The sequence below is a fragment of the Sphaerodactylus townsendi genome, linkage group LG08 (genome assembly GCF_021028975.2).
Source record: "Sphaerodactylus townsendi isolate TG3544 linkage group LG08, MPM_Stown_v2.3, whole genome shotgun sequence".
NCBI lineage: Eukaryota > Metazoa > Chordata > Lepidosauria > Squamata > Sphaerodactylidae > Sphaerodactylus > Sphaerodactylus townsendi.
Window position 1 is genome coordinate 35977870 of NC_059432.1, and position 27959 is coordinate 36005828.

General features: G+C 43.3%; 2 protein-coding genes across 3 annotated transcripts; one reads left to right on the forward strand and one right to left on the reverse strand.

Annotated features, from left to right (window-relative positions):
• RBP4 (retinol binding protein 4) lies at positions 1–17416 on the forward strand. Of its 2 annotated transcripts, XM_048506615.1 has the most exons (7): positions 1–119; positions 379–525; positions 3769–3905; positions 4462–4568; positions 12087–12299; positions 13275–13346; positions 17045–17416. In XM_048506615.1, exons 2-6 carry the CDS (start codon positions 394–396, stop codon positions 13307–13309), a joined length of 624 nt encoding a protein of 207 aa, XP_048362572.1. In that variant the 5' UTR covers positions 1–119; positions 379–393; the 3' UTR covers positions 13310–13346; positions 17045–17416. The 2 variants fall into 2 exon arrangements, with proteins under 2 accessions (XP_048362572.1, XP_048362571.1); XM_048506614.1 differs by lacking the exon at positions 17045–17416 and having other exon boundaries at positions 13275–13449.
• Positions 15729–27149, reverse strand: FFAR4 (free fatty acid receptor 4). Its single transcript, XM_048506613.1, has 3 exons — positions 26461–27149; positions 19556–19684; positions 15729–17369 (listed from the first exon to the last, which is right to left on the reverse strand). Exons 1-3 carry the CDS (start codon positions 26989–26991, stop codon positions 16962–16964), a joined length of 1068 nt encoding a protein of 355 aa, XP_048362570.1. The 5' UTR covers positions 26992–27149; the 3' UTR covers positions 15729–16961.
• Between the last annotated feature and the right edge of the window lie 810 nt (positions 27150–27959).

Here is a 27959-nt window from a genome sequence, read left to right on the forward strand (position 1 = left end):
GCTGGGTTTACAAAAGAACAGCTTTTCCCTGCCAAAGCTATAAAAACCTGTACTCAATCTCTCTCTTTTGGTTTTTACTGCTTGGATCTGCACTGCTCTTCAGCTGACAAGTTTCCTTGGTGGGTTGTTGGAGTACCACTTCCTGGTGATTATGATACAATAGCAGAAAGACAGTCTCCGGGCACTAAATACAAAAAGGAGTCTTCTTTTGTGAAGGGTTTTGGACTGTCGCTGTGCAGTTACTGACTCATTCCGCTCCCCCCAGCTGTACCCTAATCCAGTGCTTTAAAGAGCTTGCTCTAATTCTTTTCCTTTAGGGTATTGTGGGCCCTTATGTTTCTGCTCTCTATGATGACTGACCATTTCTATTTACTGCAGGAACATAGGGGCACTATGGCTCATGCCAGGGGGCTCCTTTCCTGGCTAGTACTTGTGGCCGTGGTGTTGCTGGACAACAGATGCCAAGCAGAACGGGACTGCCGCGTGAGCAGCTTCAAAGTCCAGCCAAACTTTGACCCAAACCAGGTAGGTGATTCAGCCTTACTTTTCCTCTTATCCATTCCCTGCTAGGAAGTATTACCTGCCTGCAATTTCCCCCCTGCTGGATTCCAGCCCTCTAAATGCTACAATCCAAGCAGAAAGCATGCAGCTGCTCCCAAAACCCAATTGTCCTATAGCACTTCTTCAATTGACCTGTGGCAGATCAGATCAGGCCCATTCCGTCACATGGCCTATTCTGTAACAAGTGAGTACTCCTGGATCACAAACATCTAAATTTGGTCTGAAAAATAAACAGCTATAATACACTGTGTGTGCCAAAGAAAGGAGGGAACGTGGTTCATACTGAAGAGAACCAAGATGAGATGTATGGTACTCAGATTAGGCTAAGCCAAGATGAGATGTATGGTACTCAGATTAGGTTTGATGCCAGTTTGCTTGTTGTTTACCAGGTGTGTACTGCCAAGGGGGGACATATGGGTTCAAATGTCCCCAAGCTGTGGCCATTTAGTCACGTGGTGGGGGTGGAAAATCACCCCCACAGCCCTCCTCCTTTCCCCTGGGTCCATACACTGACTTCAAGGTGCAAAAAAGTTGTTTGGTCATGGTGGGGACAGTGGCCGCCCATATGGGGGGGGGAGGCAGAAAATTTTGCATTAGGCTACATTTTCCATAGATACGCCTCTGCTGTTTACAAAAAGGGTTTTTTGCACCTTGTCATGCATTCTGGGATATTTTTAGTTTTTGTGTACAAATCAGCATTTTTAGCAGCTGAAGCTAGGCTAGGGGCTTAAGCTGTCCTACTTGTAAACATTGGCTGCTCTTTAAACGTACTTGCAAAAACCCTGAAGGGAAGACACTGGCTTCAGGAAACTAAATTCCAAAAGGACAGTTCTTGCATAAATTTCTGTATTGATTTCACTTTATTGTGGCTAGCTTCTTAATAATAATAATAATAATAATAATAATAATAATAATAATAATAATAGTAATTTTACTTCAGTTTAAATTGCTTCCTGCACAGCATACACAGTTCTATAAAGCAGATTCTTTTGTTAGAGATGTCTGGAGTCAGTCAAAGTGAGACAGAGTCATTGACTTCTTAGGATTAGTTTTTCATTCTTCTGATAGACAGAAGGAGTAGGCAATTGCAAGCCAGTGGGATGCCTCAGTTATAGTGCCATCCTAAGCAGAGTTACACACATCAAAACCCATTCACTTCAGTCTATTAAGAAGGATGTAACTCTGTTCAGGATGGCACTGAATACCAGATTATGATCTGGAATATCTAGGTTCAAATACCTTCCCATCTGTGAAATTTACTGGATGACCTTTGGTTAGTAGCCATTTCTCTGCACTTCACAATACCTCACAAGGTGGTTATGAGGAAAGGAAGGCCCTTTTGTGCCATCCTGAACTCCTTAGAATAATGGTATAGATGGATAACGAGCCAGGGAATCCCCAGCTGTGGATATATTGGTGAAGTTTACAGAAAAGCTTATTGTTGCCTAGAAAGAAATTACATAGCAAGAAATAGGTAATATTTTGAGTCTTTAAAAAGAGAGTACAAATTCCCATTTCCTATAATATGCTAATCTCTTACTCTACTATCAGCACTCTGATTGCTTCCATGAACATTTCTTGGATATTTCTTTCAAGCGAAATGCTTTACATTTATTCTGATTTATGTTTAATTGGCTTTCTGCTTAAAAACTCAGAAATACTGCAGACTTTGAAAATAATTGAACACCTCTTGAAATTCCTCACATGTTTGACTTGGAGGGAAACTCCCAAAATCAGTTTCTAATTTCACTCTGGTGATATTTCTGCGGTGGCTCTATTTCTAATAAAATAACAAGGAATACATTTACACCCTGTGGCGAAACGGGCTTGCTTTTGGCTGGCAGGCCCTATTTCACACTCTGCACACCCCCAGGAGTTACTGACTTTTCCTGGGGAGGGCTAATTTTCTCTTTGGGTATGCTGCCACCACCTGATCAGTTGAGGACTGCCTGCTGGGGAAGATCAGGATTTCCCAGCTTCCTTTCCCACTGCACAAGGCCCCTGCCTCAGTTTCCCCTTGGTTCCCCTCTCCTGGGTTCCACAGGGTAGACTGGAGATCCTGGAGGAAAAGCTGCTCAGCCTTCCTCTACCTCCTGGTTACATAGCGTGTCCAAGACAGTAGGGCATAAGTGGTACAGAGAACTTTCCTCCACAGCTAAGGTTTTAAAAGTATTTATTAAAAGGAAAATGATTACCATATGTTTTAGCACACACCAGATTTAGCAAGGGTTACAAAATAAAAGGAGATAAAACGCAAATCCTCTTTTCCTATCACTAATCCATACCCTGGCTAAAGATGGTAGAAAGCAGGGTAGGTCCTTAGAGCTTAAAATGTTGCCATTGGCAAAGAGCTCACATTACCTGGCTGAGCACATGGTCCAGAAAATGGATGCCGCCTTCCCAGTTCAGGCAAGATCTCTGCTCCCCTCCAGAGAGACCTGAGCCCAGAGACCTCGCCCCTCTCTTCCCCTCAATTTATCAGATCCCAGACCCCACCCTCCTTTGACCAGGTCAGGCTGGGTCAAGATATCATTTCCCCCTAGGTCAGGTAGCATTTCCTGATGTATCTCTGGGATTTCTTAGTCCTCCAAATCTCTGGTACCTGGTTGGAGAAGGAGAGGATGAAAGAAAAAGGAAACAGAAGGGGGGGGGGAAGGAGCCATTTCTCCACACACCCTTTTCAGGATAAAGATGACCCCAGAATCCTTCCACCATTTTCTGGTTCTGGAATGCTCCACTTGTTCTAGAATGTTCAACTTGCATCCTTGTGCCTTGAAGACAAAACTAGGTAGGCACCAGGACCAAATGGAGCATGGCAGATGAATTCCTAAATCTGGTGTCATCTTTATTCTGAAAAAGATATAGGCAGATTCAGTTTGTTTCCTTTCTTTATAGTGAGTTACATTCTGCATAGGATTTCTGCTGATGAGGGGAATGTTGATTTTAGTTGTTGTTGATTACGGTAATCCTCCCACGGCAGACCTCTGATTCTCTCTTCATAGTTCTGACAGAGAGATTTCTTCAAGAAGTATCCTATCACCAGAAGCAGTCTTCCAGGGCAGGAGCAAGAACAGGAAAGGTGTTAAGATTGAGCCATGCTGACAGAAATCTTCCTCTTAGCAGATGTTCTTGGTGGGACCCAAGAGTGTACCTCCTGTCCTGATTCACCATGCAGGCATAATCAAAGCATTTCTTCTGTCTCTGCAGTATACAGGTGTATGGTATGCCATGGCCAAGAAAGATCCTGAAGGATTGTTTCTTCAAGACAATATAGTAGCCAATTTTTTTATTAATGAACAAGGAAAGATGGCAGCTAGGGCCGTGGGCAGAGTGCGACTCTTCGGGTGAGTAAAGATGCCCCTTTCCTTTTCTGCTTTTTCCAGGATTCTGCTTCTTATGAGGCCCTTTTCCAAATCCCCATTGTAAACAACCCACTATCGGCTTCCAACAGGGCTGGAGCAAGGGGGAGCTGCGCCCGGGACATGTGTGCACCCTGCGCCCCTGCTGTACCTGCCCGCCCCGCCTAGCCCCAGAATGCCCCTGCCACACCCTGGCCATGCCCCAGCCACACCCCCACACCGGAGCACACCTGGTGCATCGCATCCCCACCCCCACCCCCTTGGTACTGTGCCACTGACTTCCAAGTCATCTTAGCGTCTCCAAGTAGGACCTGGAGATCTCCTGGAACTACCGGTAGGACTAATTTCCAGACTGCAGAGATCAGTTTCCCTGGAGGAAATGGCAGTTGGGAAGGATGGACTCTGTGGTATCACATCTCCAGCGTTCTTTCCTCAAGCACTGCCACCCCTAGGCACTACCCCAGATCTCCAGAAATTCACAATCTGGAGTTAGCAACCCTAGTTTAAGGCAAATTGTGCACCTACTTTTCCTTATTTTCAGTCACTGGGATTTATGTGCTGACATGTCTGGCTCCTTCAATGAGACTGAGGATTCTGCCAAGTTCAGGATGAAATATTGGGGTGTGGCAGCCTATCTCGACAGAGGAAGTGAGTACCATTCATCAGACTTTTTTTTTAAAGAAAGGACTTGAAGAGCAATCCTAATCTGGTCTACTCAGAATTGTACTCAGCTCTATTAAATGGGGTAAAATGTCCTTAGGATTGCACCGTGGGGCACCTGAGAAAGAAGAGACCTCATGCTCTATTGAAATCACCCCCTGCTGTGTAACTATGGCATGCACTCTTTTTCGTCTTAACATTAACCATTTTAAGGCATTAGGCTTGTGATGCTGTGAATGTGTGTACAGGATGGACACTCTACGCTCAATCCTCCTGGTATGTGTTATCTTCACTTTCTGCCTTGGCATGAGCTTAAATAGAAAAATAGTTTTATTATTTATGATTAAACTATTTATTATTATTAAATATTATTATTAAATATTATTATTAAATATTATTGTTAAATATTTATATACCTTACACTTCAATAGAGCAAGAGGTGATTTACAGTTAGAACTACATATGAAACAACTGTCTCAGTATACCAGCAGTCTAAAATTACAACAAAATCCAGAAGCGCTCAGTTATAATTACACTAAACAATCATTAAAACTCTTTGGCATGATGCCCAAAGGAGTAAAAAGCAACTCAATGGCCCTTTCCGCACATGCAGAATAATGTACTTTCAATCCACTTTTCAGATGGATTTTACTGTGCAAAATAGCAAAATTCACTTGCAAACAATTGTGAAAGTGGATTGAAAGTGCATTATTCTCATGTGTGGAGAGGGATGATGATATGCAAAAAGCCCACGTGGGAAATAAAGCATTCAGCTGGTGCCCAAATTTGGTGCCAAGCAGGGAGTAAAGAAGGGCAGCTCTGTTTGCCAGTGGGGTCCCTCTCTGAGCTAATGGAAGTGATCTCAGATTTGGTATTTTGGACTCCAAGGATGATTGTCCTTGTGGATTTCAACATTCATGACAAGGATGCATTACCTCAAACCCAGGCTTTTATGGCCACCATGCAACCAGGGGTTGATTTCAGAACAGAAAGAACGAACAAACGAAAGAACATACGGTGGACCTTCTTTTGTATACTGAATGGTTTGCTGGGGATTTGATTAAGGGGCTGGAGATTCAGCACTTGTTATGGTTAGATCATTGTCTTCTGATGGCATTGTTGAGCTTGCTGCCTTCTTCCTGCAGAAGTAGTGGACCAGTTTGGATAGTCTCCACCTAGAGATTAATAGAACCTATTGGTTTCCAGACAACTCTAGGGAGTTTTGAGAACCTCCATAGTGTCTCCATGGAGCAGAGGCGGGGGGTCCCATACACCTGGCTCACCAGGGGACGGGGGGTCCCATGCACCTGGCTCACAAGGTCTCCTGGGAAGTATAGTTCTCATCAGGCCGTTTTTCAGTCTGAACTGTGAATAGGCCTTTTTTTCAGCCTGAAAAAGTTCTAGGAAAAGGAAAGGAACTAAGGTAAGTGTGGGAAGGGGGGAAGGCGGGGCACCACAGGGGGAGGGCAGGGTGCCGTGGGGGGGCATGGGAGGGCAGAAAATATAGACTGTGCACCAGGCGCAGTTTGGCCTAGCTACACCTCTGCCATGGAACCCCTTGTAGCTGCATTGAATTATGGGCCATAAAAAGGTTACTCCTTGGTGTCTTCTCTCATTTCTGGAAGGCTCCCAGCTCTGTGGTTTACCAGGGACCTGGGGGATATGAAGCAGATTGGGGATGATTGGCAAAAGGCACAGGGTGAAGCAAATAAAACACCCCATAAAGCCTATTTATAATGGTGGAGGTTTTTCAATTCATCACCTTTGCATTAGCTGAATCTCATCCATCAAAATTGGTTAAAGAGTTTTGTGACTTGACAACACCTAAATCTGCTCATCTGTGGTTGTTAGTTTGGACCACAGTTGTGATGTTTATGCAAAGTTCTTTGCTGATAAATTCTCTCTCATTTGTTCTGATCTGGAGACCAAGTTGAACATGGATTGGTACCAAATCTATGTTTGGTGGTGTTTTTGTTGTGGATAGATTCAGACTGATCTTGCCAGTGGATGCTAACAGGAACGTAAGAGTTACTACTGGATCTTGATCTGTGCCTGTCCTTGCTTTTAAAATGATGCTAGGTAAAGTTATTAGACCAATTGATTAAAATTGTTAATGCCTCACAAACAGATGAGGGCTGTTCCTAGACCTTGGAAAGAAGCAGTTATTAGAACTTTGCTTTAAAAGAAATCATTGGCTAAGAATAAGGTGGCTGGTTATATGCCAATTTACCGTTTCTGGGGAAAGTGATAGATTGTGTGGTGGTGAATTCTGGAATTATTGGATAAAAATCTGGCTTTGCCTCAGTTCAATTTGGCTTAAGACTGGTGTTCAGAACTGAGACATCTTTAATTGCACTGGAAGACAGATCTCTGTTTAAATCTAGACAGGGGACAGTAGACCCTGTTGATACTATTAGATTTGTGGCTGGCATAGCTGTCTATTCCATTCCTACCCATCTCTTGGAATATGAAGTTGATATTAGGGAAGTACCTTTCCAGTGGTTTTGAGCTTTTCTATCTCATTGGATACAAAGAGTTTCCACTAGAACAGTGGTTCTCAACCTTCCTAATGCCGTGACCCTTTAATACAGTTCCTCATGTTGTGGTGACCCCCAACCCTAACATTTATCCATTTTACAGATGGAGAACACCAATGCAGAGAGTCTTAGGCAACCCCTGTGAAAGGGTCATTCGACCCCCAAAGGGGTCGTGACCCACAGGTTGAGAACCACTGCACTAGAAGAAGAGAATCATCAGGGTAGGATTTGTCCCGTGGAGCACTACATGGTTCTTATTCTATCATCTATGCACTTCCAATATTTGTATGAGACCAGTGACTGAGACTATTGAGATGTCATCGATAAATAGATGACTCCCCAGCAGTATATTTCATGAACCAACTTTCCAAGTATGTCTGCCTTGGCTCTGAACCAGTGTTATGAAGCCATGGCTTAGGCCAAACGAGCTCAGGCAGACAGAGGTAATGCTGGTCTGGAAGGTTAATATTTTAGAGAGATTGGATCTACTAGTGGTTGGTGGAATAGAGCTGATATTTGCAGAGCAGATTAAGAGCTTGGTGCTCATGCTCAGCCCTGCTGTCTGAAAAGCAGGCTTGTGTCATTCCCAAGAGTTCCTTCTATGAGCTGCATCTGGTTCAGCAACTCACACCATTCTAAGACTCAGCTAAGCTGGCCACATCAGTCCATGCCTTTGTAACTTCACTCTGTGTGTAAAGTCCTGCCAAGTCACCGCTGACTTGTGGCAATCGAGTAGGGTTTTCAAGGCAAGAGACTAACAGAAGTAGTGTACCATTGCCTTCCTCTGAACAGGGCCCATGGTGTTCTCCCTTCCGGATACTGGCCAGGGCTGACCCTGCTTAGCTTTTGAGATCTTATGAGATCAAGGTAGCCTGGGCCATCCAGGTCAGGGCAACCTCAGTTACACTACTGTAATACATTCTGGCCCCTTCCGCACATGCAGAATAATGCACTTTCAATCCACTTTGAGCTGGATTTTACTGTGTGGAATAGCAAAATCCACTTGCAACCAATTGTGGATTGCAAAGAAAAGTGGATTGAAAGTGCATTATTCTGCATGACCGGAAGGGGCCTCTGTCTTGACCTCACCTTTCAGCAACAGCTGGTTCAGTATTCAGCAGCCTGATTATTATCAGGGACTAGCCAATGGAAACATAACTCTCCTATCAGAACAGCTTCACTGGCTACCAGTTTGCTTTCACATGCAATTCAGAGTGCTCATTATGAACTTTAAAGCCCTATGTGGCCTACAAGCCACGTATCTAAAGAACCACTTTCTCTCATATATTCCTGAGCACCATCTATGGTCCTCAGGGTGCCACCTACTGGTTGAGTCCCCATTTAAGCCAGCCTTTCCCTTCTGCACTTTGTGGAATGAACTCCTGAGAAAGAGGGGGGAGTGGTTAGAAATGTTTAGCAGATGCCGCAAAAGCCAATTTATTTGCCTGGGCTTTTAATAGGAAAAAACTTCAGGCATCTTTTGAGGTAGAGGGTGGTTATCTGGTGTTTCATTTTGTTGGATTTAAATTGTGGTGTTTTCAATTCTCATTTTTAAACTGCCTTGAGCCTCGAGGAAAAGTGAGACATAAATCTTTTAATAAGTAAATAGAAATAAACAGCAGAGGTCCCTCAGATGAAAATACCTGTCTCACTTCTCAGAGTAGATGGTCTTAAAACTTTGACTCCCTCATTCATGAGCAGACAGGCCTTTCTATTTGTTGAGAATTATGATGGGTGAGGAGTCAAACATGATATCCCCACCTGTAGTGGAATATTCCTTTCTACCCCCTCAACATTCTCCTACTTGAAAAAGAATTTGCAAAATATTCCTTTTCCTTACACTTGCTTTTAGAGCCTACTTTTCTTCATTCTTAACTAGACCTGCCTGGGCTGATTTACCTGTTCAGGAGTTAGATATCTCCAGACTGTTTCCTCCACTATAACATACACTGGAGCAGCTTGTTTGTATAGCAGCTTCATAGACACCATCAGGGGATTCCTTTTTGTCTTCGACCTTCAGCAGGGAGTCTACCTTTGCCCTGCCACGAAATCAAAACACAGCAGCTTCCAGAGAACGTAGGGTCCAAAGGCCAGCGTCATCATGCTGAAAACCCAATTTGCTGCATCCCTTTCAGGTCACATTTTCTGATGTCACCTCACCTCTGTAGGGTGACTCTGTGACAGAAATAGCTATTCAAGAGGGGCTGCTCTTTCCATCCTTTTTGGCATCTTTGAATATAAGAACGTTTTGTGCCTTGATAATTGCTCGAGCTTTTTTCACATGCTGCCTAATGACAGGCACTCAAAATGAGTCTAAGGATGTGATGCATATGTTTGAATATGATGCATGCATGTATGTATGTATATGATGCATGTGATGCATGCATGTATGTATATGATGCATATGTTTGAAAGGCCTTTTCAGACATTACATCCATGCATGCTGGGAATTCTGCAACTGACATATTGGGAACACATAACCTCTACAAATGCTTTAGATATTTGCAGTCACCATTGCAAGTGAGGAAAGAAACACGTGGATTTTCTATGCATGTACAGCTTTGGTATATTCTACGGATAAATCCAGCATTCAGTTTGCACATACTTAGTTGTACACATGTGCAAATGTGTTGTGTGTTGTCCCTATTACAGAGCATTGCAACCATGGGTGTCAAATAAGACCACAGGTGATTGGTGGGCCCCTTGTACACCTTGAAAAGGCATGTCATTCACACTTGTTATGGAAACTTTAAATTTGAAATGTAATGTGCAAGTCCCAGCACTTTCTAGCAAGGAGAGTAATGTTTTTCATGTGTTTCTAATGTATTTTATTTTAGTGCTGGGATGTCTTCCACTTCATTTCAAGAAAAAAGTAATAAATAAAGTCTTCAGTGATATAACAAAGAAATGAGTGATTCAGCTCTAAGCTGTGGGTGATGGTGCAATGCTGATGCTGGCAATTAATTGGTGTAATTAATTAGTATCCATTTGCTCATGCGACAGAGAAAGGATCCAACTCCAGTGAGCTAAGAACATAACTACAATGATGTCCATAATGACACTGCTGACACCCACCAGTCAGAGAGCAGTGTGCTGGTGATGCCCCCAGAAGCGACCAACCAACACACATTGATGTTGCATCATTCTGCCCCGCACACTTGTGAACGAACATAGGAGACATAGCTTCCTCTGCTGTAGAGAGGGGCTGTACCATGACCAATAGCAAGCTTCTAAGAACTCAACATTTCTTCTTGCAAACATCTTCCCTTTTGGTGGATCAACACATCTGGAAGCACAAATGGCTAACCATGTCATCCAGACACCTCTACAGCTCCCTTGGAACAGGAAGAACCAGGCTCTCCATTAGACAAGAATTTCTGTTTTACTTGGGGAGTGTGAACATGCTAAGGAACAGCTTTTTATAAGACAAAGATGATACAGGCATTAGGACAAAAACAGGAGAACACAGAGTAGAACATTCACAGATGGTACCTCTGTCATCTCTGCAGTAGCTCTCTAGGGGAAAGCATGCTGCTGCAAAATGGGAATGAGAGAGACAGAAAACACTCCAGGTAGAAAGATGGGAATAAAGTACACCTCTTGGCCAACATCATGATGATAAACAGCAAAACAGGAAAAGGAGGAGGCAGGACTAGAACCGACTCCAAATGTGCTGCAGAGTATTCCTCTAGCCACATGCTGAATTGGGTATACAGGAAATAGGTTCATCACAGGACTTCTGGAGCCTTCCTTTGGCCCTGGTTTCAACACTATCCATTGCCAGGAGCATAGAGAAGATGGCATATAAAGGCACAGTCATAGATCTTTGGTTCAGTTTCTGCTTAAGGAAAGCAATCAGAGAACCCTGGAAGGAGTCCCAAGCATAGCTGAAATTTGATACCATCAGACTGGAGGCTGACCATTCCTGCTGATTGGATGCTCCAAATAAATGTTTTGCTTAGCATCTTTCCATGAAGCCATCCCTATTCGTATTCATAGGTTTGTTATGGTAGCTTACTGTTCATTGCTGGCAGCCCTTGTGTTCCATCTCCCTTCCTCATCATGGAAGTGAGCCACACACCAGCCATGATCAGGAGAACTGTGAATCCCATGGAGTCTACCCCTCTTGCTAAAGCACAATGCCGTGAGGGGAGAATTCCCTCAGCTCCCTCCCAGTACAAGTGATGAAGCTAGTAATAAGCCAGGAACTGGTAGAGATCTTTACCCATCAAACTCCATGAAAACAGAAACACTGTCCACAGAGAAACAATCCAAACATTTATTAACCAGCATCAGGAGTGGAGTTCTGAAGTAGCTTTGAATGTGGAAGGACTTTGTTTTTCCCTTCCACTGGGTTCCTTGGGAGTGTTTATATTTATACCGATGTAACATTACTTTGGCACAGACACACGGCCTGAGGGAGATTAGGATACTAATTAAATCCTTCTCTTTCTCCAAACACTTTCTAATAAACACCATCTCTGGCCCCTAGACTGGCACACCTGTGCCGTGGTCCAAACTTCAAGTGGGTACAAGCTGTGGCCACCACCACCATTTTAGAAGCACTGGTTAGTTTTTTTTAAAAAATGCTGCAAGGCCTTGATCCAGGCTGGGAACACAGCATGACTGACCTAGGTGCTTGTCAAGTGACAAAACCTCTGCATGTGAAAGGGTGCAGAGAGGGGACAGGGACTGCTAGAGATCCTTGGGCCACTGCGCACATACCTGATCCAAATCAGGGCCTTGCAGAATTTTTTTTGAAAACTACAAGTGCTTCTAAAATGGTGAACCTGTGGACCCTGTCACTTGTAGTTTGGCTTTTAAGCAAAATTTACTGTGGTGCAGTATCAGCAGAGATCTACTCTACTGGCAGATCTCCAAGTTATATTGTTTCAATGGTTCCCTTAAGTAGCTTGCAGATTGGCATTAGGGCTGCAGCCTCTCTAAATTATTCTATGGTTTCTTCCAGATGATGATCATTGGATAGTTGCAACCGATTATCAGACCTACGCTCTGCACTACAGCTGCCGTGCACTTAATGAAGACGGCACTTGTGCTGACAGCTACTCTTTCGTCTTCTCTCGGGATCCTCACGGGCTACCTCCAGAAGCACAAAAGATTATCCGACAGAAGCAGAAGGAGCTCTGCTTAGAAAGGCAATACAGGACTATTGTTCATAATGGTAAGGAAGAGGCAAGGCTGTTTGCATGTGTGGAGAAAGCAGAAGGAGAGATGAACCAAAGCCCAGGAAAGAAAGCTGGAGCTACTGGAGGCAAGCTGAGGCAGGCCAGGGACTATGGAGTTCAGCTGGGTTTTCACCTTCCACATGGATCCTTGCTGGTCCCCTTGTGTTGCATATGGTGGACAGTGCAGCTTCTAATACTGATTAGCTTAATTGATGTGATGGCACAGACCACTCACAAATATCCTAGCTGCAGAAGCAACAAAGCTATCAGTAAGGGAAGGGAAAGTGTGTAAGGGAAGGGAAAGTCAATTTGCCTTCCACAGGAATCTTCCACTGTCTTTAGAGACAAAAGAGGAATAACTTTGTGAGACAGGCTGAGAAACAGGAATTAGCCCTTGAAATTAGGAAGCTACGTGGGTTGGAGGGAAGGGGAGCTCAAAAGCAAGGTATTCAAATGAAGGATGAGGCATTGGCAATAAACTGGGAGGCGGTGGTAGGGGAAAGAAAGTGTTAAAAGGTACAGAGGCCTTACTGAAAGAGCAGATGAGACCTATGGAAAGATAGGGCTGATAAGAAAGAGGAACAACTGCCGGTACTGGCAAGGGAGAGTGTGAATAATTTTCAGGTAGACAATGAGCAGGTTTGGAAAATTGGAGGAGACTCTATGCCAGGTAGCGAAATGGTTCTAGACCTAAAATCTTCACCTTGACTAGATGATACATTGCTGAGCAGCACAGAAAGGAAATTTCTGCCAGTTGGGCTTTCTCTGTTGTCCTGCAGCATCATAAACAAACAACCTAGGTCCTAGAGGATAACAAGGATCAAGAAACCATGGCAAGGGACTGAATTTCATATATTGATTTGAACAAATTGGCTAAAGTTTTTTGCTACAAGCTTTGTGTACAAATATGCTGTCTTTAGTTTGTAATGTTGTCTGAGATATTTTAATAGGACTTTTGTGTTCTTTTTCAGGATACTGTGACAGCACAATATATGGAACAATCTAATCTACGGAAACCACTTTGCAGTTGTAAAGTTTATCAAGTATGCCATTTTGTTGGAAGTCTTTCATTTAGCTTTGTAGTATATTTATCCAAACTGACTAGAAGTAAGAGATACTTAATAAACATAGATTAGCCTTGCTGCATATCACTCTTACCCCCAGTCAAAATCACTGCAGTTGTACAGTCAAAATTATTTTATTGTAGAATTTAGGATTATGGGTTGGATCTTGTAACTTCTTTACTCTAAACTGGATCATATGACTCTCTTTTTGTAAGTTTTCCTTCAAGGGAGAAACTCTGCCTTCAATGGAGACTACTCTTTCTGATGTAGAAAAGCTTCTTCTAACAGAAAATTTTCTTTGCCAAAGAAATCTTCTTGGGCCTTTTGAACACATTTTGTCTCTTCGGGTCAAGTGTCAAAGGCCTTTGGGCCAGGGAGCAGCAGTGGCATAGTGGTTAAGAGCAGGTATATTCTAAACTGGAGGGACCGGGTTTGATTCCCCGCTCTGCCACTTGAACTGTGGAGGCTTATCTGGGGAATTCAGATTAGCATGTGTATTCCAACACACACCAGCTGGGTGACCTTGGGCTAGTCACAGTTCTTCTGAGTTCTCTCAGCCCCACCTACCTCACAGGGTGTTTGTTGTGAGGGGGGTAAGGGAAAGGAGTTTGAGTCTCCTTGCAGGAGAGAAAGGGGGGATATAAATCCAACTCTTCTTCAATTGCACATCTGTTTCCCCTTCAGAACTCACCGCACCACAGATCAGACGAGTCCCATGGTTTCCATGAGTGGGCAAAACACTGTTTTTTCCCTGCCTTTACAAGGAAAGTGAAACAGAGCAGTATACATTTTGCTTCCTTTGGCAGTTCTCCCTGCCTTCCCCCACATATACAGGAGCAGTTCCACCAGAATTTCCAGGCACTCCTTTAAAAATTTTTTAAACACTTTTGATCTATCCCAGGAGTGATAGATTGAAGATACGTCCTTTTTAAAAGAAAAAAAATTAAGAAATAAGTGGCAAATGACCACCTGAACCTAGAAGCAGGAGAAGCAAGGGGCAGGCAAAATGGCAGCTAGAATTGGAGGAAAGCAGTGAGCCACCTGTAAACAAGGATACACAGGAAGACCCTACTGCGAAACACACAGCCACACCAAAAACCATAAGTGCACAAAGGGCCTCTGTGTAAGAAAGTTGTAAGATCCATTTTTATTTCTAGCTAACTAATCATAGGAATGAGATGCCATCTAGAGGTTTCTATGCCTTGAGGAAACTTAATGGAAGAGAATAATGTGGCATAGATAAAGCAAGGTAAAGTACTGGATTTCCTATACAAGTGATGGCAAACCTTTTCAAGACTGAGTGCCCAAATTGCAACCCAAAACCCACTTATTTATTGCAAAGTGCCAACATGGCAATTTAATCTGAATACTTAGGTTTTAGTCCTGCGTGCACCTGCCACTCTGCCCTGCGCTGCTCCACCGCCTCCACCCCACCCCACCGCCTCTGCCCCACCTACTCTAGCAGGGGCCAGCCTGCTCTAGGCTCTAGCAAGTCCCACACACACCGCTCTGTGCCTCTCTAGCATCTCCGCCTCCTCTGCTCCCCCTCAGGCATCAGCCACCCGGAGCACAGGCACCAGGCCCACCAGCCCTCCCTGCTCGCCGCTAGAAAAAAAAAACTGTATAATGAGGTCATCACAGAATATTAGCAATGAACCTCAATTGGATCACACCAGTTTAAGCAGCACAATTCACCATTTTAGGTTAAAGATAGATGGTTCACTTCTATTCTTCAGCCAGTGGGTTTTGGGGGGGGGGGAGTATTTTGCTGCCCTGGTCCCTTTACAAAAGATACGTCTCTGAAATTGCTACCATGTGGCAGTAAAAGCTCCTTATTCACAGAGCAAAAGCACTCAGGCATATTTGGGGTATTTACAAACATCTGGAAAAAAGAAAGGAGTCAGGGACATGAGCAAGCCTCAGGCTCCCTGAGCCTGAGAAGTAGCCAGGGACCCAGCCTCAGTGTCCATGCACCAAAGGGGGCACATATGTGACCCCTTTAAGGCAAAACCTGCTGTTCAACAGCCTGACAGGGACTGGATCTTGATGAACAGCTGGGATTCAGCTTTGAAAGCAAGGTAGGGAAACAAGGAACAGAGTCACTACTGGGATGTAGCGACTGAGTAGTTTTCCACAGGAACTGTTCTGATTCATTTGGTGTTCCAGTAATATACAACCTCCAAAGGAGTTGGCCCCAAGATGAGTTCCTATGGTTGAACAAGGAGAAGGGTCAGGAGAAAGGCAAAGAAACAGGGTGACAGAAATCTCCTTCCTTTGCAGTTTGAGGGCTTTGGAAGTGTACATAAGTGCCCCCTAGTGGCAAGAATCTACCACACTCAGACAATTAATCTACAACAAGTATTAGTGGTGTACAATATCTCTATTAATTTGCGGGATATGGTGTGGGGGATGGGCACACTCATAGAATTACAAAATGTCTTGTATTTTCTTTACATTTTTATTAAACATCTACTTTTTAAAAGCCCCCCATTATCCAAAGAACTGTATTTAGATCCCTGAGCCAAGTCAACCATTGTGGTAACTTGCAGCATGATTTAATTGGCATTAAATGTCACTGAGTTTAAGAAGAATTACTGCCCAAACAGGAGTTCAACAGGAGTTTGTACATTCACTGCTTACCTTGAAGAGCTCCCTCTACTCCCTGCTCATTTCCTATCTGATGATGATCATGTGACTCTTGTTAGGAAGCTGGAAAGGAGGATATCACTTACCCACTCATCCAGTGGTGGGATTCAGCAGGTTCGCACCACTTCGGTAGAACCAGTTGTTAAAATGGTGCTTGTAAACAACCAGTTGTTAAATTATTTGAATCCCACCACCTAAACTGATTGTTAAATTATCTGAATCCCGCCACCGGAATCAATTGTTAAATTATTTGAATCCCACCACTGCACTTATCCCTTACTCCCCTGACCAACTGGTGATAGGTGCTTCCAGAGCTGGTCATCTACCAGGCACTGTAGATGTGACCCTGATGCTCCACCAGCAGTGGTAATGGAGTACACTGCAAATGGAAACCTATATGTAACTTCATTCTGTGTATTAGGCATATACCCCATCTGAGCACAAAATGAAGGTGCATGCTCTATTTGGGACTTTAAAAACAGTACAGAGCTATTCAAACAACCAATAAAGTTTCCAGCAGCTCAGATTTACTTGCTCGGTTCTTTTTATAAATGCAGCAGGTGAACACCAGGCTGTTTCATTTCCACATGTATTCCTTTTCTTTTTTTATGGTATTTTAAAAAGCAGCTCTATGACTTGCAGGCAAGAGGGTTTCCCCCTGACCTGAAGTCTGTGTAAAATTTCAACCTCAGTTCTGCTCTTAATGAAACTGTTTTTAAGTTCTGTTGATCTTCATCAGCTGCGGCACTTCTTGGACCTCACCGAGACAAGAGTGCTACACACAAGATCATTTTCTGAGTCATCCTAACAGACTTCCCAAAACCATTACATTCTGTACCAGGACCATGAAACATGATCTTTTGAACCTTTTTGTATTTCCTGACTGCTTATTTCAGTCCGCACCACTCAAAGGCTGGTGAGATAACCCTAATCAGAAACAACACACAGCTATCTGGAAATAACAGACAGGGTAAGAGGTCCATTGTTATTGTGCCTAGAGGTTGTGTCTGGTGTAGTCTCGTTTCTTCCAGATTGACCTAGACAACAGAAAAAGACTCGTCTCCATTCGTGTCTGAAGTGAACTGCGTTATATAAAACAGGATTAACCACAGAATTGGCAAATGTGAAGGCCATGATCCAGAAGAAAACAGATGGCAAAATAGCCAAATCGGGATGAAATTTCTGTACTAAAATGAGGAGAATGAAGATGATGATTGGGCTCCACATGACAAAGAACGAGATCATCAGAACAAAGAGAGTCCGCAACAGTTTGAAGTCTTGTCGGGAAACTTGGATGTGGTTTCTCTTCGAATAGGCCATGCTGGCATGTAAACGTCTTCTTGATTTTTTCGTAATCTGCATTAAAACATTAAGTCAACTTTTTAGTCTTAATTTTAAAAAGAGTTTAATTAAAAAAGAGTTCTCTTACACAGCAAGTCAATAGTATCACTGATTTTGTACTCAATATTTCAGTGGAGCGGTGCAGAAGCATAGCTGGGCAGGAGTGCGCCTGGGGTGCATTTCATGTTTTCCACCCCCCTGCAACACACACACACACACACACACACACACACGCAGCCCCTCCCCACTTACCTTTTCCAGCTGGCAGAAAACAGCTTTCTTCCAGCTGAAAACGGGCCAGGCTGGTGGAGTGGGGCCAGGCCTGGCAGGGCAGAACGAGGATGGAAGGGATGGGTGGGGTGATTTTCATGCCCCCCCAGGCACACGCCCAGTGAAATGCACACATCCCTATCCCCTTGTAGCTCCGCCACTGGAGTAGTGTCTTCTAGCTTATCTACAAGTCTACTCTTCTCTGCACACAAACACACACACACATCTTCCTTGAACTGAGAAGGAAACAATTGTTCTGAGATGCACAAGAATAAAGAATTTAGCTCATTATCACTGCAGCCATAGTAACTGTGTAGAGCTGACAGATAATATGTATACTGCAACACATCTGAGATTTAAGTAACTGCAAGTTAATCTCATTCCACCCACAGCATTTGGTCTTATTAAGTATGGTAGTCTTGAGATGTGCTACTGATAATATTCTATCACATTATAAAATGTTGAAACAGATGCAGTGGGTAACACTCCCATTTAGCCCAGGACTCTCATCTTCATAGCTAGCAGTCTGTTTCAAAGTAGCTCATCCTTTAATATGCACAGTGTATGAAGAAACACATACAGACCAAAGCTTTGGATATTCCTGTGTTCCATATATAACATCACATTATAACACCACACTCAGAGTGGGTGCCTCACTTTTGGAGAAAAAAAGGCTGGCAAATGAAAAGTTTCAGAGGAGAACTACGAGAACAGGGAAACATTCAGAAGGAAAGTGATATGAAGAAAGCCTGAAATCATTTAATTTCTAGAGAAGACATTTCAGTTGAAAATATTTTGACAATTTTCACATGCATATTAAACCCATAAAGCTGATTTACAGTAGCTCTTTTTCCATGTTACACTGAATACGTGTATATTGAATCAGACTATTGGATTATCAAGGTAGTGTCCACTTGACTGGCACTGGCTGTCAAGGTTCTCAGGTAGAAGTCTTTCACATCACCTAATCCTAGCCACAGGAGATGTCATTATGTCATGTCACCTTCCTTCCCATTTGTAAATCTCCCACGTCATAGAGTCTGACCTTCAACTATTGGATAGAGAGTTCTCTACCCTAATCACTGCAGCCAAGAAAACATGCTCCCCCCTGTATTTTTCTCTCCCATTTGAACGGGGCCACTTGGTACACTACCTGTATTGCTTAATAAACCCTGCTCAAAGGAGAGCCATGATGCTCGCCAGGTTTAATGTTATGCCTTCTGCCTTGTTACATGGCAGATTTAATAAGTAAGAAAAGGCTAAAAGATTCTGCCCATGTAATGATGGCTCAGTTGAATCTCTGGCCCACCAATTACTACACTGTCTCAGATTCAAGGAAAGAGAGTTCTCTACCCTAATCACCGCAGCCAAGAAAACATGCTCCCCCCTGTATTTTTCTCTCCCATTTGAACGGGGCCACTTGGGGCCCCGTTCAATCAAGTATGTAAATCTTACTCCTTTACATTTACCCAATCTCCCCGATTTAATTAGATTACTCTACTTGTTGGACAATCCTGATCCTTCTCTCTGTATGATAGTGGCAGACTTTCTCCTGGAAATTACTAAATGCCAGTAGATTTCCTTCAATCTAACATTTATTTCCTGTATTGTATATGCTTTTTAATCCATTTTTATTATTGTTGTACTGTTGTCTATGCCAATAAAGGCTTGCTTTAGAGTTTGACCTTAAATGCCCTTTGGAGGATATACAGTGATAAACTTTATCAAATTAGAAAATGACAGCAAATGATTCTGAAATTATCAAGAACAGGAAAAGGTGTGTCCCTTACTGTATTCCGCACTTCTACCCCTTGAGTAAATAGTGTTATAACTATCTAGTTACACAACTAAGAATCCACCTGCTATCTCTTTTGATTGACTTATAAGTGCTGGTACTTTTGTTAGTCTAAGAACATGAGATAGTATAATACCTGTAAAATCTTTGAATAACTGATGATGATTATGAGTCCTGGAATCAGGAAAACAACAACAGCAAAAGAGATATCCCAAGCAATTTCTCCTGCAATGCTCGGCCACATCAGTGTGCAAACGAATGCTTCCTGTAATCAAAGCACAAAAGCTCCATAAATATTACAATCGGGCTATCTACTTTTATCATAAAATTTCCAAGAAATGCACTGGTATGCTCTGAGAATAAATCATCACGAGCCAAAAAGAAATGAGGGAAATAGTGAACAATCAGCATGCATTTGTCATTGTACCACAGAGCATATTCAAATAAAGGTGTATAAACTCTTAGGATCTTGAAAGTAAAAACAGAATAACTGCATCAATATCATTAAGAAGCTGAACAAATATGAGAGGCAGTTATCATGTCTAACCTTTATATGACCTTTGCAAAATCTGATATCCTTAGGTTAACAGCTACAAGGTACTCAAAATAGGAAAGATATGCCTACAAATTATTTATAATTGCATTCTCCTGTTACATCCCATGTGGTTGTCCACACAGTAACCATGCATCTGTACATTTACCATGCATCTGGGTCTTGTACAATGCACAGGTATAACATAGTTTGTTTATTCAACATAAATGGTACAATCTGTGCTTAACAAATTGTATGTTTTGTTGTCTGATGGTGTAAAGGTTGCTAACCAAGTCAATAGTGAACCAAACTTTTCTTGCAGATTGTGAGAAAAAAGCTGTAAGGAACAGCTAAAAATAGACTTTCTTTGCCTTACACCTCATATAAACCTTACACTTAGGCTCATTCCGCACATGCAGAATAATGCACTTTCAAACTCCTTTCAGTGCTCTTTGAAGCTGTGCGGAATAGCAAAATCCACTTGCAAACAGTTGTGAAAGTGGTTTGAAAACGCATTATTTTGCGTGTGCGGAAGGGGCCATGAATAATATACCAAAGCAGGAATACATCCTAAAGTATAATGCTTAGAAGATGATTCAGCTGATTCAGCTTCTAATAATGCTTAGAAGCTGAACAGCATCCGGTTGCTGATATGTTATGTGCAATTGCTAAGACATTATCATTACAATAATCCAATCTTGGCTTCAGTTCTTTTTGATGATTGTTACATCTGTTTACTTGTATGGACTTGGATAGTCCTGAATTGTGAGCCAGGGAAAACTTCCACTGTCAGATTTCAATGTTAATTGCCACTAAAATGCCATGTAAAATTATTATTATTATTATTATTATTATTATTATTATTATTATTATTATTATTATTATTATTATTATTTAGGTTTATACACCGCCCTCCCCCGCAGGGCTCAAAATCTTGAGATGGCTACGAATAGCTGAAAATAAATGCAGTGGGAATATAAACTGGAAATGATTTGCAGCTTCCAAACAGCTATCTTGTTTTACTGGATAGGAACTAATCTATGATTTGTGCTCTTTACTGCTTCATACTGTCTGTTAAATGCAATCCGAAGTAAGACAAAGAACATTGGCCCAGAAGGAAACTGCTTCCAACTTTTCACAGGTATCAGTTTGTTCCAGTGCAACCCTAAGAATTGTAATTTTTTAAATTGTAATTGTTTTTAACATATATTAAACAAAACAGAAAAAAGCAAAATAAATAATAGAAACCAGACAAGATTACATCAAAGAAGAAATCTACCCATCATTATATTAAGTACATATTACATAATGGATCCCAATATAACACTTCCTATTTATTAGAGAGACCTTATAAGGTTATAGATACCCTAAGAATGCTGTGCTTCACAATTCAGGGCTTTCCCACTTCACACAAATACAGGTATAATAAACATAAAAAATAATTCCGAATGTTCTCCTAAGCAAGGAGGCTTTTTGTGCCATGGGCTCTTCTCCTGAAAGTCGAGTTACCTTGAATATCTCAAAATGTCTTTCTCTACATATCAAATGTTTTATGCTTCTTTTAAGGCACAGAAGAATGGCAGTGCAATTCTGTACAGAATGACTCCAGTCTGTCCACTGATTTTAGTCTGTATAGAACTGCCATGATAGTGTCCAATATAACTCCATGCACACCAATCTTGAATTCTCCTTGGCTCAGTCTTTTCCAGAACCATATTTTGCATTTGTCCTTTTCCCACTCCATAATAATAGTAACAGCAACAAGACAGAGTATTTATATAGTGCTTTTTGAGAGTCTGAGGTGATCAGCATACTGTGGCTTACATCCTACAGCCTATTTGCAATGATAAATAATCACTGATGTTGGTAAAAATAGGCAGTGCCAACACTGTTCCTCGCAGACACCTACTTTCCGCCTATTTTGTTCAAGAAGGCTTCCTGACCCTCAGAGACAACATTTCTAACATTCAGTTGAATACAGTGGGTCAAAGGGGTGGAAAATTGCCTTTCTCATAGGATAGGATACAACTCATTATCTGAATAGTGCTTCCAAAATTTCTGAGAGTCAACAAATTATTACACTATAGAAATATTATTCTTATATTGTAGTTTGGGGGCAGGGGGCCTTCAGCCAGGAAAAAAAAGGCTTGCCTAAAGATACTAAAGTGTATCTATGACTGCGGTAAGCTTTAAACCTCAACTTTCTGGCTCACTCTTGAGTTGTTATTCCCGAAGCCTAAAAAAAGCCCAAAATATTCTGAGGGACCCGTCTCATCAAGCACACTCCCTTTTTGAACAGTTACCATCTGGTAGACGATACAGGTCTATCAAAACTAGGACAAAGAGGCTTAGAGACAGCTTCTGCTCTAGAGCTGTGGCGATGCTGAACTCCGTGGCTTCGTGTTGATGTGTTTGGGGCTGTGTAGGGATGGGTGGAGGAAGGGGAAAGTGAGGATGATGTATGAGTCTGAAATTGTATGAGTATGATGTATGAGTCTGAAATTGTGTGCATCGAGGAATGCTGCTGTAAATTTAGTTGTGCGTGCACAATGACAATAAAATGCTTATGCTTATGTTACCCTAAGTAGGCAGCCTCCACTTTGGAGAATTAGCTGGAGACAGAAAGGAAGGAGGAGTAACTGGGATCTATAACCTATGCATACCAGGTTGAAACTGGGTGAAAACTCTCAAACGTGCAGGCGATTGTATAATTATAATATGATTTTATTAAAAGAATAAAAATAGTAAAACAAGAAGCATATTTTAAGTAATGAACATACACGCACAAAGGATACAAGAGCTAAGGCCCCTTCCGCACATGTAAAATAATGCGTTTTCAAACCACTTTCACAACTGTTTGCAAGAGGATTTTGCTATTCTGCACAGCTTCAAAGAGCACTGAAAGCAGTTTGAAAGTGCATTATTCTGCATGTGCGGAATGAGCCTAAGAGAAAAGGAAAGAAGTTGGATAGGGTTTCAGGGATGGGTAACAGTTACCAATCTTGACGGGATGTCCAGGGAAAGCAGCAATGAAAAAGAAAATGACCAGTGTTTCCAGAAGCAAAGAGTTTCCACATGCAAAGTGTTTCCACATGCAAGTGGGGATATGTGCACAGATCCAGAACATGCACACATGCTACGAATGGCCAAAAGACAAATTTTTAACCCCCAAATGTGTCCTGAGGTGGTATGAGATAATCTGGCAGGAAAGCCAAAGACAAAGAATTGATTGCTTTTCCAGGGTTTTTTTAGTGTCATCTCTGTATTTGGCTGGGTTTGATAGTGCAAGTCAGTTTCGGCTTGCCTTGATACACCTTTTTGCAGTTTACCTCCTGTTGGTTCTTCTGTCGCCTGCTTATGCTGTTCAATAGAATGGGTGGGGTGGGGTTGGAGGTCCAATCTTGCATGGGTTTCCCTTGCTGCAGGCAGCTGGGTGCATTTTGGTCGCTTCCAGGTCCAACACCGAGAAGTTAGTTTCTAACTACAGTGAACCAACTGCCCGTCCCAGAGTATATAAAGTACCCTCAAGTCAAAGCTGGTTTATGGTGACCCAGAGACTAACAGAGCAGAGGTGGTTTGCCACTGCCTTCCTCTGTAGAGTGACCCTGGTATTCCTTGGTGGCCTCTCATTGAAGTACTAACCAGGGCTGACTCTGCTTAACTTCTGAGACCTGGTGAGATCAGGTGAGCCTGGGTCAGGACAGTCCCATATGAGACGCTCAATTTCTCTGAAGTTATTTCCACATTTATACCCTGTTCCTCTGAGCATTCAAGACAGAATAATTTTAAAAAGCATATTTAAATCAATCCCGATTGCATCTCCTTTGATATGCCTACACTGTGTACTTTTGGTGAAGCACTCAGAGATCCTGCTAATAAACAACCAATATCAGACTCCTCTTTACAGAATACAAGTGAAACTCTGCCCTGTAACTGTTGCTTGGACACCAGAATGAATCTTTCCTTGGTTTAACTGCATGTGAATCAATAAGGAGGGGAAGCTCTGCACACACAGAGACAGTACGAAGTACAATTGAGAAGATTTAGACAGGGCCCAATGATGTACTGTATGCAAGGAAAACCTGAGACTGCCTTTCTTAATGAAAAGCCACATCAGGAAGGTCTTCTGGAGAAGTACAGAAGAGTGGGGAGGGTGCTGAGCTCTGACCCGCCATTTATCAGCTCTGAATTGCCTTTCCTTACTCACTTTTCCCTCAGCAAAGTTTCCAAATGCATAAGACTACTCACCACTTCTATTTGGTCCATTTTATCCACCTCTGCTCTCTCTAATGAGGTTGGGATTGTGTACGTGGTTTTCCCTTCCCCAATTTCTCCTCACAGCAACTTGACAGGGGGTAAATTAAGTGGAGAATGTGTGCCTGATCCAAAGTCTCATGAAGGGACTTTGAATGCGGGTCTCCTATATCCTAATCCAGAATTCTAATCATTACATTCCATTGGCTCCTTTCTCAGAACTTCGGCCTTTTAACCCATATTTTAAATGTAGGTCCACCACGAGAGCATTTTAAACTTACAGTCATCTATTCTCCACAGTAACAACTGCAGTTATTATTTCCACAAAGCAGTAATATTCAGTATTGTAGCGTGCTTTAACAGTTCTCAAACCAGTTCATTCAAAATAGTCCTGAAAAGCAGGATACCATTATTATTATTCATTTATTGCCTAACTTGCCCTACTGAGTTTGTGGAGTGTTATGTGAACTGGTAACTTCTTGGGCAGAAGGTTCACCACCTTAACCACTACATTATGCCCAGAGGGGAGTTGTGCAGCCTTTCAGTTCAAGGATAGCGAGCACCTCTCCACACTAAGGGAGAAGAGGAAAATCTACTTCAGACTTGGGATGAAGGTCTTAAGATACTGAGTGTTGCATTCTTCTCTGAAATTTGGAGTTGAGTGTCTGTGCAATAACGAGCAAAATAATAGATGTGAATGTGAGAAGACAATCAAGTCACAGCCAACTTATGGCAACCCGAGCAAGGGGTTTTCAAGGCAAATGAGTATCAGAGGTTGTTTGCCTTTGCAAAGCCTTTGTGGTCTGCCATCTATATACTGACTCTGCTTAGCTTTGGCGATCTGATGAGAGTGGGCTATAACATGCCTCTTTCCCTCAATATAATAACAGTGTGATATTTTTAATGGCCTTGGCCCCTGCCTGGTGGAACACTCTTCCAGCTGCAGTTATTTATTTCATCAATTCTTATTTCATCAAATTTATATACCGCCCTCCCCCAAAGAGCTCAGGGCAGTGTCCAACATTAGCCATAAAAACAATTAAAACAAGTAACAACAAACCAATAACCGATTAAGAAGAACTATATATACCGTAACTTACAGATGGCTTCAGCTCCCCCCCCCTCCCCCTTACTTGTACCCACAGGAGGCCAGATGTTTATTATATGGCGAGAAATCGATATTACCCTGCGGGACCTTAGTGAGTTCCGCAGGGCCTTTAAAACTGTGTTATTCCACCGGGCTTTTGGGGAACCCAGCTGTGGATTGCCTGCCCCTGCCTGATGCTTGTACTATGCTTTGCCATTCCCCTCCTGGCTTTAGCTTCAGGTTCGGTCGCCATTGATAATAATTAGTATGGGTTTTATGATGTTGCTGCTGTGCTGTGTTTTAAGGGTTTTAATGTTGTTTAGAATTCTGATATTTATTATGTATTGTTCTGTTGTTTCTTGTTGTACACCGCCCAGAGCCCTTCAGGGGTGGGTGGTCTAATAATAATAATAATAATAACAACAACAACAACAACAGCAGCAGCAGCAGCAACAACAACAACAACAACAACAATAATGCTAGTTCAGTCTTGGCTGCTAGGCAGAGCTGGCTATGGTTAGTACTTGGCTGAGACCACCAAGGAAGTCCAGAGTTGCTATTCAGAGGTAGGCAATACCAAAGCACCTTTGTCTCTTGCCCTAAAAACCAAATGCTGAGGGGTCAACAGAAATTGGCTGTGATGGGGAAAAAAATCCTTCCGGTTTCCATTTCATACTTAATCAAAGCTTAATACTTAATTGCTTAAGGGAGAACAGACCTCACAAAGCTTGCTTCTGAATAAAGCCATTCAGAATCCAGTCCTATAAATCGGGCCATCTTAACACATGGGCACGCTGGGCCCAGGGGTCCCGCCATCATAGAGCCCCCATGCTAATCTACGTATGTTCTGACTTGCTGTCAATAAATAAAAAAATACTATACTATAATAAACTATAAATATGTTATTGGAGAATCATATTTTGTATGTGTTTTACTAAAGATTATGAACAATATTGATGTTAATTTTTATAACAAGTGGACATTGTGTGTGTGTGCGCGCGTGTGTGTGTGATGACCATTTGAAGTTTTACTCCTGCCAGTGGTTGTGTACATAGTACACAACCAGTGTATGGCTTTGGTCTTGGGGCCTGTAATGCTGTTAAGAGGGACCTGCCTATATAGGCTCCTCCAGCGTGGGGTTTTGCGCTTCCTGCGGGCACTGTCCTACCTGGTCCCTGGTGCGTCGGGGCACGACGGTGAAGAAGAGGCAAAGCGGCAGGGTGGCCAGAGCCGAGAAGGCCCAGATGAGCAGCAGGACGGCGGCCACCACCCGGGCCCGGCAGGGTCTCAGGGGCCGGAGGCGCACGATGCTGACCAGGCGCTCCAGGCTGACGGCGGCCAGCGAGAGGATGGTGACGCTGCCGCTGAGGCTCATCAGGTAGAAGAGCAGGTGGCAGGCGGCCTCGCCCAGCGTCCAGCTCTCGGTCCAGCGCACCACCAGGATGAGCGGGATGGCGCTGATGAAGAGCACGTCGGCGCAAAACAGGTTGAGCACCAGGCAGCCCGAGGCGCGCAGACGGCTCTTGCGGCGCGCCAGGAGCGCGATGCCCCACGCGTTGGCGGCCAGGGCCAGCAGGAAGATCAGCGCCAGCACGGCCGTCTCCAGGGCGGTCAGGGCCACGCGGTCGGCGCCCTTGAACTCCGAGAAAAAGGGGAAGAGGCTGCAGTTGTCCTCGGGGGCAGCCCAAGCCCCGGGCATCGGGGTAGCAGCCCCCAGGGCATCAGGCGACCCAGACGGGCGGCGAAGGGCAGGAGCACGGTCTCTAGCCCCGACGGGCACCCCCAGGGTGGAGGGGTGGGCGTCGCCCCTGCTCCTGGCCGTCGGGATAGGAGAAGGCGCTGGGCTGGCTCGCTGGCTCGGTGTCGCCTCTGGAAGAAGGAAGTGGCAGGAGGAGATTGAGGAGGGTAAATAGTGCTGGCCCGGGACACAAAAGGGTGTTACGGGCAGGTGATGATCAGCAGGTTACAGGAAGACATACTCGGCTTGGCTGCGAGCCACAAAACAGTGGTGGCCACTGGCCATAACTCGGTGGGAGTGGGTTGCACGCAAGAGCTCTCCGGGGAACACGTGGGATGGATAGCCTTCAAGCTACCCGAGGCGGCAGGAGATCCGTGATTGGATTTGAAGTTTCAGATCAACTAGGAATGGGTGTCTGCCTCCCCCGCGCCGCAGGGGAAAGGATCACACACACACACACACACACACACACACACACACACACACACACACACACCAGCGCCAGGTTTAGTCCAGGACTCTCACCGCGGTAGCTAAGTCTGTTGGAAAGTAGTCCATCCCACCTTTAATATGCGCAGCTTCACCCTCCTTTAAAGTGTCTGCTTTAAAGTTTTGCCAAAAGCCAGGGAGAATCCATCATAGACCTCCCGCCGTCTCGTCTAGTTTGGTAGCAGCCAAGATTGTAGAAAGAAAGAAAGAAAGAAAGAAAGAAAGAAAGAAAGAAAGAAAGAAAGAAAGAAAGAAAGAAAGAAAGAAAGAAAGAAAACAAACTATGGAATTACACAGTCCCAATAATTACAGTGAAAGGATGAATTACAGCTTCCCAGTGAGAAATCGTTCAAATGACTGTGGGATTCTCCCGTTCGGGCTTTCGTTGAGTGAGTTCAAAGATGACAGTCAGAAATGCCATTCAGTGCAATCTCAACAGC